Below are 13321 nucleotides of genomic sequence, written 5' to 3' on the forward strand. Positions count from 1 at the left end.
GCTTTGGGATACCTGGTAGCCAAACACATAATGGTCAGCAGGAACTGATTGCCTGACTTGGATTTTGGCAACGGACCAACGCAATCAATAATCACGTACTCGAATGGTTCACCGATCACTGGAATTGGACACAGGAGAGCAGGTGGAATAACCTGATTAGGCTTTCCGGTAACTTGACAAATATGACAAGTTTGGCAAAACTGAGCTACATCTGCTTTCAAGCCTGGCCAGAAAAAATGCATGAGAATGCGGTTGTAGGTTTTTGTGACACCGAGATGTCCCGACCAGGGGTGATCGTGTGCCAAGTTCAACACATGTTGAACATACACCTGAGGTACGACAATCCTATACACAGCACTCCACTCCATCTTTCCAGTGCCATGTAAATTCCATTTCCGCAACAAAATGCCATTATCAATGAAGTAACCTACTTCTTTCTCTTTTGCCTCCTCCAGGCTACACACGGAAGAAAAACACTTAACAAGACTGGGGTCCCCCTTTTGTGCGGTAATTAACTGTGTACTGTTAACCGGCAATTTGAACATCTCAGAACTCGTCACCTTGTCAGACGACTGATCAACCTGCTCCTCCGAACTCACTGACAGTTTGGGAAAAGGCATAGGACTTTCGTCATAAGCAAATATTGGAGCAAGAACACTGTCGGACAGGTCCACTAGGTCACCTAATTTGCGTGACTGGGCCCGCAGGCAGGGGAAAAACTCGGGACAGAACTCAGACAGAGTGTTGGTCACAGGGCTTGTCACTGGGCCATTCAACACCTCTAACACAGGCATTACTTTTCCTCCTGCAATATCATTTCCCATAATAAATGTAACACCTTTCACGGGAAGTGTAGGTCGTGCTCCCTCTCTAAAACAGCCGCTAACCAAATCAGACTGTAGGTGCACACGATGTAAAGGTACGGTCATAAAACTCACTTCGATGCCTTGTGCCAAAACACTGGAACCACAGGAAGACTTGTCAGACAGGGGAAGCACCTCAGTGAGGATGAAAGACTGGGCAGCACCAGTATATCTAATTGTGGCAATAAAAGCATTCCCGATCCTCTGTAAATCGAGTAGCGAGTGGTCTAGTACGATTGGGCTGTGACTGGGAGCTAGTGACAACTGTGTCGGTGCTCCTCTCACTACGAGCGGCCAGAAAAACATTTTTGTGAGTGAGCACGTACTCGTCCGCAAGAACAGCTGCTTCCGACAGGGAAGTGACTTTTCGTTCATTCAAATAGACCACGATACGATCTGGCAAGCAATTTTTAAATTCCTCCAGCAACACAAGCTCATGAAGAGACTTATAATCAATGACTTTGCTCACTGCACACCACTTATCAAACAGTGTACCCTTTTCTCGAGCGAACTCAACGTAGGTATGAGATCAGGGTTTGTTATGGTTTCTAAACCTCTGCCTGTATGCCTCTGGAACAAGCTCGTATGCACGCAGAACAGCAGCTTTTACGATGTCGTAATTTAAGCTATCCTGGAGAGGCAGAGCTGAACATACCTCTTGTGCTTTGCCAACTAATTTACATTGGAGCAGCAGTGGCCACACATCCTTAGGCCATCGCAACGAAACAGCGATGCGCTCAAACGCACTAAAATACGTGTCCACCTCGGACTCACGAAAAGGAGGAACCAGGACAATATTTTTACTGACATCAAAGGTGTCCCTGGAACCGACTGGTGAAGGAGCCGTACTGCGAGGAGCGATAGGAGGCGACTGCGCAACCTTCATTGCTTCCAATTCAAGCTGTTGCAGTTTAATCTTCTTCTCTGCCTCTAGCTCCAATTTACGGATTTCGAGACGCAACTGCATCTCTGCCTGCCGTGCCTCTGCCTTTTCTTGCGCCTCCATTTGGAGTCGTGCCAATCGAATTTTCACACGGGCCCCCACTTTGGAACCTGAGGATTCCGGCGAGTACGGATCAAAGCGAGGCGAGGTAGCTGGAGCCTTCGCCTCTACCTCCGTTGTAGCGGTGGCACCCAGGCTAGTCTGCGCCATCAGTGGCCTTGTTCTAGGCACCGCAGGGAATGCTTCAGCACCTGGCGCCTCATCGGCATTGGCCTCGGAATCTGACAAGGCAGGCAGCACAACCAGCTCCAACTCCACCAACCTCTCAAGGACGACAGACTTAATTTCTTTTTTTAACAGTTGCCCTGACACGGATATGTTGAAATGCTCTGCTATTAATAATAAATCATCCTTGCGGCACTTATCAACCTGCTCCAGAGTCGGTCTTTCCAAAAACTTTTCCAAGTCCAAGTTTTTTTTTTTTTATACGGGAATGAATTGATCAATATCCCGGACGAGCCCCCATTTATGTTACGACTCCAGAGTGTATAGGGGTATATAGGGAGGTAACATAAGGTCTGGGTGTGGGTTGGTTGAAAGGGGACAGAACAAAACAACAAAATATAGTGCAAAACTGGTGTGCGTTTAATTACAGGTGAAGGTGAGCTATTTACAATTTTTACAAGTAAAGGCACAGACGTAACACATAAGGGGGAGAAGGAACGAGAGCGGTGCCAAAGAAAAGAACAGAGTAAAAATCAAAACTCTCAAGTCTGCCTAACCTAATCCGATGGTGACCCTCTAAACTAAAATAAATACGAAGAACAAAACCTAACTGACCGTTCTGCGCTATTTATATCAAACAAAGTACAGGGAGTGGCACCCGCCCCTAACCTAGTGTATCTATACAGTGATCTAGCTACGTGCAAGCAGACGTGTCAGTGGATATAACATAAACCGTATCTTACCAGTTCACTTCTCCCCAGACAATACACAGTATAACAAATAATAACAAGGGGTAGAAGACACTTGGAAACAATTAAGTGGCAAGCACACACGCAGGAATATACAAGCACAACAAATGACATGCAGATAATTACAGAATACAGTGGAAATTAGCAAGTATGGCATGAAGCCCGGCGACGGCGAACGGAAGGGTTTTTGAATTGTCGCGCTATTTCGGATTGGGTGCTGGAGCGGGGCTCGAATGATGAGTGACGTGTCGGGAACCAATAGCAGAAGGACACCTAGATGAGGGATATGCGTGGAGACGCGAATGGGAAAACACAGAGGAGGAAGAAAACAACGAAACAAACACGTACACACGCGTGGAGACGTAACACCTGATTTCCATCTCTTTATACAGTATATGTAACCGAGCGATTCTGTCATCTCACCCAGCAAAGCTCCACTCTCTGATCCAGAGTCCAGCAGCTCCTCTCTCTGATCCAGAGTCCAGCAGCTCCTCTCTCTCTGCTTGCAGTCTCCAGTCAAAATGAACACAGCGATGAAACTGAGCGCTCTGCTGATCCTCGTGCTGCTCGGCTCTCTGGAGCTTGTCTCTTCTGGTGAGTCTCTCAAACCTGCTGGAGTGGGGTGTGTGTGTGTGCGTGAGTTGCAGTAATATTCAATCTTAGTAACTTAGTCTCTTTATCTCCAAAGCGATGGCTCTAACATGGAGGAGGCTGCTGCAAAAATATGAAACACAGAAGATCCCACTAGCAATGGTGGTCTCCTGGCATGAAACCAGCAGCAGCTGTGCCAAAGCAGCCTATGTGTGAGTATCCATGCCTCCATTAAACTGCACTTTCACAGCAGTGCTGATGCTAACTTGCGGACCGCATTGCATTCATGTTTTATGTGTGTTTGTGCCTTGGTGCTAAAGGTGCTCTGTGTTGTTTATTGCAGGTTTGTTACCAAACGCGGAAGGCGCATATGTGTGGATCCTACTGATGCTTGGGTGAGGAGCCACGCAGCTCAGGTGGACAGCAGGTCAGCCACCACTGTAGTGCCAGGAACCAGCGAGATGAACACTAAAGCCTAAGGCCAGCCCTAACACCCCAGCGGGCTGTCAATCTGTACGAAGACTTCCTGTTGGACACTGCGATGGGACACACAAAAACATAAGAGAGGAATGTATCTAATTACATCTGATATTCCTGGATTTAATTCATGCAATATTGTCTGTTCTTTTCCTGTTCATAATGCATTGTTTCTTTTCCTACATTCATTTTTCTGTTTTATAATTTGTACATAATATTTTTTCCAGGAAACTTATTAAATGCTTTTGTAACAAACTTTGTTTTTTGTTTAAAGTTTTTTGATTATTCCTGCTTAAATTCACAAAGCAGGAAAAAAATCCTTACAGTAAAGCAACTTTACTAAACATTGCAACATGTGCATGTTTGTTGCATGTCACAAACTAAGATCTAAGATGAAGTGTACTTACAGCAAACATTGCCAGTTCAATGTTCAGCTCAAATTGCTGATTTGTTTTAGATTGTGTTCAAACAAGGATGTGACTTATGCCTGGAGAAAAGTCATAAGTCACGTGAATTTTAGCAATGAAATTTAGCACTTTTTGGCAAGTTGCTATAAAAGGTGACTGCTGCACCATCCAGTGACTATTTTGTATCCGTTTAATATCATAATTTTAAAATATTACAATAAAACTAAATGCCAGGATTCATATGATTCGTATGGTCAGGCCAGCTTCATATCATTTTGAAATTTTCAACAATAATTAATTGTTCAAAATATCAAAGAGTGCTCATACTTAAACCTCTCGTATCGGAATAACTGTTATCAACAGTAAAAATGAAAACTGATTCATGGTGTTACGCATTCAGCTTTCCATGACAATTGCAGTCATTGGTCTTTGGTTTTTAATGACAGTGGCCACATGTTCACATTTTCTGCAACCACAAGAGGACATGCATAGTTTTTGTATTTAAAGAGACCAGTGCACAGTTCATTTTCTATTGTTAAGCATTGAGTTGCAAGGTAAAAAGCTAAAACATTATGCTTATTATTGACTCACAGAGAAAATGCAGACATTGAAAAAGAGATTAAATGAAAATAAAAATGAGTTCAGCCTTGCTGGACAGAAGCATAAATGAAAACATTTATATATCTGTAGCTTTAAAGTTTTATTGTAACCATCTAGAAGTAGCATGCAGCATGATGGAAACAGGAACAGTTAGATGTTGAATAAAGAACACACTTATCCAAAAACCAAAATAAATTGCATGAATGCAATAAAAACAGATGTGTGCGGGACAAAAAATAATTTCATTGTCAGTACAGGTTTTAGCTACAGCAACTTGGGCCTACGTTAGTGCACTACGGAGTCTCAGCATAGTTCTAAGTGCATAAAATAAGCATAGAGGGGGTTCCTTGCCATGTGCCGCTCGATTTGGCAAAATCAGATTGGCAATAAAAATCATAAAACATTAACAAAGATTTTCTATAAATTTTCAAATGCAGCGTTAACCCCAATCCCGTACATTGCACAAACTGATGGCCCCACAAAACCCTCATTTTTAGACCAAACAGCTAAAGCACACAAACTAGAATTACAACAAAGTAAACTCCTTATATTGTGCGAATGCACATTCGGCATTACTGAAATGGAAAGATTGGCTTTTCGCATGCAAATCCAAAAAATAAAAGGTTGATTTTTGGACAATTAAAATTAGGCAAACCTTAATTAATCAGGGCCTTAATCATTATCTTAACCCTTGTGTAATCTTCATATCATGCAAATCCCTTGTTCACAGGGTAAAAAATGACCCACTCTCACTGGGCCCTTATGATAAAGCCTCTCCCATTAATTTAAAACCCCAAATCTATTTTGCATGTCAGAACAACCTGTTGCACAAATAGGTGAATAACTGTGTTTTCCGACTTCACAGACCAGAGAAACTATTGACACCACTGTTTTTTCCTACAAACACACATCATTATTTATTTATTTATTCATTTTTATTTGCTGTAAGGAATGTGTGGTGCTTAATGCTGATTATAAATCTCTATATTTGTATGTGTGAAGTTGCAAGCAGTTGTGAACCCTTTGGAATTTTCTGGATTTCTGCATTAATTACTCATTAAATGTGGTCTGATCTTCATTTAAGTCATAATAATAGACAAACACATTCTGCTTAAACTAATATCACAGTTCCGCACTGTGGTGTCCTCCCATGAATACCATCATTGTTTAGTGTTTTTCTTATAGAGGATACATGAACAGAGATTTTAGCAAGTTCAAGAGATTTCTGCAGGTCCCTATTTCTTTTTGGCTTCCCTTAGCACTGCATTATGTGCAGTTGCAGTGATCATTGCAGGATGCCCCCTCCTGGAGTGAGTAGCAAAAGAACAGAATTTCCTCCATTTGTAGACAACTTGGCTTATTGTGGATTTATGAACAACCAGGCTTTTAGAAATACTTTTGTTGCCCTTTCCAGTTTTATGCATCTCTACAGTTATTCTTCTAAGGTCCTCTGGAAATTGTTTTGATCAACAAGTTTTTACATACACTACATTTCCAAAAGTATGTGGACAGCAGGCTTGGCAATCAAAATTATTTGTAGAAAAGTTCTCACAGACAAGTCAAATGGATTCATTTATTCATTCATTTCTTATTCAGTACAATAGAAATATGTCAGCTTCAGATCCAACAGTGGTCCAAATCACTTGTGCTCTGTATGAGCACCTTAGATGCTTGAAGAAAATGATAGAATAAAATGCCATAGTAAGGCCAAATCTTAGAAAAGGAAACGCAGGAACAACATGATGCGTTTTCTTTGACATTTGACACCCCTTACTGCAGAAGCTGTATTCTCTGTAACAGAACAGAAGCGCTACTTAGAACCCAGAAAAAGAGGAAGAAGAGAAATTAAAGATGTTCTCCTTATAAAGCTGGTTCGTGTGAAGAAAGGGGGCTCCAGGGGAGTTCTGAGGAGGAATTCCCCATCCCTGATTTCCATCTCTTTATACAGTATATATAACCAAGCGATTCTGTCATCTCACCCAGCACAGCTCCTCTCTCTGATCCAGAGTCCAGCATCTCCTCTCTCTCTGCTTGCAGTCTCCAGTCAAAATGAACACAGCGATGAAACTGAGCACTCTGCTGATCCTCGTGCTGCTCGGCTCTCTGGAGCTTGTCTCTTCTGGTGAGTCTCTCAAACCTGCTGGAGTGGGGTGTGTGTGTGTGCGTGAGTTGCAGTAATATTCAATCTTAGTAACTTAGTCTCTTTATCTCCAAAGCGATGGGCTCTAACATGGAGGAGGGCTGCTGCAAAAAATATGAAACACAGAAGATCCCACTAGCAATGGTGGTCTCCTGGCATGAAACCAGCAGCAGCTGTGCCAAAGCAGCCTATGTGTGAGTATCCATGCCTCCATTAAACTGCACTTTCACAGCAGTGCTGATGCTAACTTGCGGACCGCATTGCATTCATGTTTTATGTGTGTTTGTGCCTTGGTGCTAAAGGTGCTCTGTGTTGTTTATTGCAGGTTTGTTACCAAACGCGGAAGGCGCATATGTGTGGATCCTACTGATGCTTGGGTGAGGAGCCACGCAGCTCAGGTGGACAGCAGGTCAGCCTCCACTGTAGTGCCAGGAACCAGCGAGATGAACACTAAAGCCTAAGGCCAGCCCTAACACCCCAGCGGGCTGTCAATCTGTACGAAGACTTCCTGTTGGACACTGCGATGGGACACACAAAAACATAAGAGAGGAATGTATCTAATTACATCTGATATTCCTGGATTTAATTCATGCAATATTGTCTGTTCTTTTCCTGTTCATAATGCATTGTTTCTTTTCCTACATTCATTTTTCTGTTTTATAATTTGTACATAATTTTTTTTCCAGGAAACTTATTAAATGCTTTTGTAACAAACTTTGTTTCTTGTTTAAAGTTTTTTGATTATTCCTGCTGAAATTCACAAAGCAGGAAAAAAATCCTTACAGTACAGCAACTTTACTAAACATTGCAACATGTGCATGTTTGTTGCACATCACAAACTAAGATCTAAGATAAAGTGTACTTACAGCAAACATTGCCAGTTCAATGTTCAGCTCAAATTGCTGATTTGTTTTAGATTGTGTTCAAACAAGGATGTGACTTATGCCTGGAGAAAAGTCACAAGTCACGTGAATTTTAGCAATAAAATTTAACACTTTTTGGTCATTTGCTATAAAAGGTGACTGCTGCACCATCCAGTAACAACTTTGTATCAGTTTAATATCATCATTTTTAAATATTACAATAAAACTAAATGCCAGTATTCATATGATTTGTATGATCAGGCCAGCTTCATATCATTTTGAATTTTTCAACAGTAATTAAGTGTTCAAAATATCAAAGAGTGCTCATACTTAAACCTCTCACATCAGAATAACTGTTATCAACAGTAAAAATGAAAAACTGATTCATGGTGTTACACATTCAGCTTTCCTTGACAATTGCAGTCATTTGTCTTTAGTTTTTAATGACAGTGGCCACATGTTCACATTTTCTGCAACCACAAGAGGACATGGATAGTTTTTGTATTTAAAGAGACCAGTGTACAGTTAATATTCTTTTGTTAAGCATTGAGTTGCAAGGTAAAAAGCTAAAATATGTTGCTTTTTATTGACTCACAGAGAAAATGCAGCCAGTGAAAAAGAGATTAAATGAAAATAAAAATGAGTGGAGCCTTGCTGGGCAGAAGCATAAATGAAAACATTTATATATCTGTAGTTTTCAAGTTATATTGTAACCATCTAGAAGCAGCATACAGCATGATGGAAACAGGAACAGTTAGATGTTGAATAAAGAACACACTTATCCAAAAACCAAAATAAATTGCATGAATGCAATAAAAACAGATGTGTGCGGGACAAAAAATTATTTCATGGTCAGTACAGGTTCTAGCTACATCAACTTGGGCCTACTCGTTAGTGCACTATGGAGTCTCAGCATAGTTCTAAGTGCATAAAATAAGCATAGAGGGCGTTCCTTGCCATGTGCCGCTCGATTTGGCAAAATCAGATTGGCAATAAAAATCATAAAACATTAACAAAGATTTTCTATAAATTTTCAAATGCAGCGTTAACCCCAATCCCGTACATCGCACAAACTGATGGCCCAATAAAACCCTAGTTTTTAGATTTAACAGCTAAAGCATACAAACTAGAATTACAACGAAGTAAACTCCTTATATTGTGCAAATGCACATTTGGCATTACTAAAATGGAAGGATTGGCTTTTCGCATGCAAATCCAAAAAATAAAAGGTTGATTTCTGGACAATTAAAATTAGGCAGACCTTAATTAATCAGGGCCTTAATCATTATCTTAACCCTTGTGTAATCTTCATATCATGCAAATCCCTTGTTCACAGGGTAAAAAATGACCCACCCTCACTGGGCCTCTATGATAAAGCCTCTCCCATTAATTTTAAACCCCAAATCTATTTTGCATGTCAAAACAACCTGTTGCACAAATAGGTGAATAACTGTGTTTTCCGACTATACAGACCAGAGAGACTATTGACACCACTGGTTTTTCCTACAAACACACATCATTATTTATTTATTTATTAATTTTTATTTGCTGAAAGGGATGTGTGGTGCTTAATGCTGATTAAGAATCTCTATATTTGTATGTGTGAAGTTGCAAGCAGTTGTGAACCCTTTGGAATTTTCTGGATTTCTGCATTAATTACTCATTAAATGTGGTCTGATCTTCATTTAAGTCACAATAATAGACAAACACATTCTGCTTAAACTAATATCACAGTTTTCGCACTGTGGGTGTCCTCCCATGAATACCATCATTGTTTAGTGTTTTTCTTATAGAGGATACATGAACAGAGACTTTAGCAAGTTCAAGAGATTTCTGGGCGAGTACCCTATTTCTTTTTGGCTTCCCTTAGGACTGCATGATGTGCTGTTGTGATCTTTGCCCCCTCCTGGAGAGAGTAGCAAAAGTACAGAATTTCCTCCATTTGTAGGCAACTTGGCTTATTGCGGATTTATGAACACCCTGGCCTTTAGAAATACGTTTGTGGCCCTTTCCAGTGTTATGCATCTCTAAAGTTATTCTTCTAAGGTCCTCTGAAAATTGTTTTGATCAACAAGTTTATACATACACTACATTTCCAAACGTATGTGGACAGCAGGCTTGGCAATCAAAATTATTTGTAGTAAAGTTCTCACAGACATGTCAAATGGATTCATTTATTCATTCATTTCTTATTCAGTACAATAGAAATATGTCAGCTTCAGATCCAACAGTAGTCCAGTAGACCCAGTGGTCTATTAACTGAAATCACTTGTGCTCTGTATGAGCACCTCAGATGCTTGAAGAAGAAGATAGAATAAAATGCCATAGTAAGGCCAAATCTTAGGAAAGGAAACACAGGAACAACATGATGCGTTTTCTTTGACATCTGACACCCCTTACTGCAGAAGCTGTATTCTCTGTAACAGAACAGAAGCGCTACTTAGAACCCAAAAAAAGAGGAAGAAGAGAAATTAAAGATGTTCTCCTGGTAAAGCTGGTTCGTATGAAGAAAGGGGGCTCCAGGGGAGTTCTGAGGAGGAATTCCCCATCCCTGATTTCCATCTCTTTATACAGTATATATAACGAGAGATTCTGTCATCTCACCCAGCACAGCTCCTCTCTCTGATCCAGAGTCCAGCATCTCCTCTCTCTCTGCTTGCAGTCTCCAGTCAAAATGAACACAGCGATGAAACTGAGCGCTCTGCTGATCCTCGTGCTGCTCGGCTCTCTGGAGCTTGTCTCTTCTGGTGAGTCTCTCAGATCTGCTGGAGTGGGGTGTGTGTGTGTGTGTGTGTGCATTTGTGTGTTTGTGTGTACGTGTGTGTGTGCGAGTGAGTGAGCGGGATAAAGTATTGTGAAATCTTATTTTATTGTTTTTTGTTTCATACAGGCCCTCTAGGACCAAACACAGGCAGCAACTGCTGCCCGGATATAAAAAAGGGACCAAAGATCCCGCTGGATTTGGTGGTCTCCTATCATAAAACCAGCAGCAGCTGTGCCAAAGCAGCAGTAGTGTGAGTATCCATGCCTCCGTCCTTAGCGTACCTCTAGGATTACAGCACTCACAATATTCTCGCACGGTCGGACCTCACTCTGGGGGTCAGCACTCATTTCTACTTGCAAGACTCCTCCCACAACAGGACCTTTTACTGGAGTGCAGACTGACTTATTGCATTGCTGACTGGCTGTGATCGAAGCACAGAGTACGATGATGTCTGTTTTGCTTTGATGCTGTGAGAGCACTGATGCTCAGCTGAGTTTACATCGCTATACACTATATTATATGTTATTAATATTATTTCATTCCCCACTGCTGTTTGGTGTGCTTGTTCATTAGTTGCTAATGGAGCTCTGTGTTGCTTGTTGCAGATTTGTAACCAAGCGCGGAAGGCGCCTATGTGTGAATCCCTCCGAGGGCTGGGTGCGCAGTCACATGACTCAGGTGGACAGCAGGTCAAGGAAAGCCACAACCGTGTCACTCAAAACCACATCCTGAGGCCCTCCCAACTGAACTCACAGGCTGACACTCAACACACTGACTTCCTGTTGGACTCTGAATTTGAACTGAAAAACAGAAGAGGAGTGTCAATAAATTATCTGTTCTTTCCCTATTTGTTATTTATTGATTACACTGTAAATTAAATATTCTGTTAAATAAAGCCTTTTTTCACAGTTTTGTCTTGCTGTTAATTGAATCTTATTTTACTATTTTTGATGTTTCTTCTTGCAGCAAACAAACAAACTTCAAATTATTTTGGATTGAGATATTTACGATATTGATGACAATGCAGTGTCATGCCCCCGTGTTTCGGTTATTTTATGGTTTCCCTGGTGTTCCAGTTATTTTTGTTCCGCGTGCCTTATTCCTCACCACGTCTTTGCTTTTCCCCACAGGGTGGGGGTGATCTTTCCCTATGCACTCCCTAATCACTTCCAGCCCTCAGCAATTTTCACACTCGTTTCAGGTCACATTCCTCACACCCTCCCTGATTAATTCCAATCAGCACCAGGCTTTAAAGCCACACTTTTTGTTTCTGTCTTTGCCAGATCGTTGATTTGTTGCCCAGCGTCACTCTTGCAATCGTGTTATATTCTAGCCTTGCACTACTTTCTATACCCCGTTTCCTCTGCACCTTTCTCGGTTTCCTCACCTCGCACTGTTTCCTTGGCCACAGATTGTTTGTTTGTTCATGTACCTTGTTCAGTGTTTCCCTGTCTGTCGTGCCTACGTGTTGTCTGCGTTGCGTCTTGTTCCGTGTTCCCTGTTCTTCCCAATTACCTCCCGATCCAGCCCATCCTTCGCCGGCCTCCCAGTCTCCAGCCCAGCTCCGCCACTGACACTGGAGGTATTTCCATTCAGCACCCAGCCAGATTCCGGATCTCCCCTCAAACCCCACAACCCTGCTCCAAGCCTGCCTGGTACCTGCCACAGTCAGTTCAGCGCCAAGCCGGATCCCGGACCTCTGCACCTACCCTCACTGTTCCTGTCCCAAGTCTGCCCTGGTTCCTACCGTCTCTGTCTGTACTCAAACCCCTTTTTATTATAACTTCTGCCTCTGAGTCCTGTGTTTGGGTCCAGCTCGAGACCGGTTCTCAACATGCAATTTATGTGGACAATAAGATCAGTTTACAACAAATACTTTGTTGGGCACATAGTCAGCTGCACATCATATCCCCCATTTAATACCAATTGTTTTAAAACTGTGCTCTTATCGTCACAGAAGCGTCCTAATGTAACATGGTAAATGGACTGCATTTATATAGCGCTTTTATCCAAAACAAATTTCTTTTAATTGTTTATGAATGCCATGATTCTCCCTCATATCACTAACTGTCAAACTAGTTGGACACAGACATGTAAGACAACTCTCAAACCCATTGAGACAGTATACAAACAAGTTCTAATGGTCCTGGACAAGAGGTCAAACCGACATCCTCACTGTGACATCTTAGCCAAGTATGACCTCCTAAATTGGGAAAATCTGGTCAAATTTGCAGACGCACATTTAGTTTTTTAAATCCTTAATGGTCTCGCTCCTCCTGTGCTGAAAGAGTTTGTGAAAAAACTACAAGTAGGACTACTAGGGCATCCATAAGAGGGGATTGCATAATACCATTTCTGTCAGGACCACTGTCATCAAGTAGAACTTTGACAATACAGGCAATACAGTTATGTTTGGCGGTATGGCTGTTCTGGAGCTCTCCCGCCAACCACGCAGCCCACGTGGATAAGGCCGGGAGGCCAGCAGCCAAACCCCCCCTAGAGGGGTACACACAGAACAGATCCAGCAGCAAAGCAGTTTTTAACACACATGAATAGAGCAAATGCAATTTCTTAACACATAAGGATGGAGCAATACAACTTCTTAACACATAGGAATGGAGAATGCAAATTCTTGACGCATGGGGATGGAGCTGGGGTGGTGGAGGGTTTTTACGAAGCAACGTCCAGTGCTTGCATGC

At 41.8% G+C, this 13321-nt stretch overlaps 1 protein-coding gene and 1 long non-coding RNA gene across 6 annotated transcripts in view; both read left to right on the forward strand.

Moving 5' to 3' along the window:
• Positions 1-3497: 3497 nt before the first annotated feature.
• LOC135255144 (uncharacterized) lies at positions 3498-4630 on the forward strand. The gene is made up of 2 exons (XR_010330091.1): positions 3498-3583; positions 3715-4630. It is a non-coding gene; the product is annotated as an uncharacterized LOC135255144 (long non-coding RNA).
• A 534-nt stretch (positions 4631-5164) lies between these two features.
• Positions 5165-13321, forward strand: part of LOC135255141 (uncharacterized) — a 20446-nt gene continuing 12289 nt past the window's right edge. For 2 of the 5 annotated variants that reach the window (XM_064335915.1, XM_064335914.1), the window contains exon 1: positions 9639-10605. In XM_064335915.1, the coding sequence (XP_064191985.1) occupies positions 10533-10605 (73 nt within the window). In that variant the 5' untranslated portion in view covers positions 9639-10532. Of the gene's footprint in view, positions 6978-7054; positions 7190-7320; positions 10606-13321 lie in introns of those variants that run through there. The other 3 variants (XR_010330088.1, XM_064335921.1, XM_064335920.1) reach the window with 3 other exon arrangements.

Source organism: Anguilla rostrata, chromosome 5 (genome assembly GCF_018555375.3).
Source record: "Anguilla rostrata isolate EN2019 chromosome 5, ASM1855537v3, whole genome shotgun sequence".
Classification (NCBI taxonomy): Eukaryota; Metazoa; Chordata; class Actinopteri; order Anguilliformes; family Anguillidae; genus Anguilla; species Anguilla rostrata.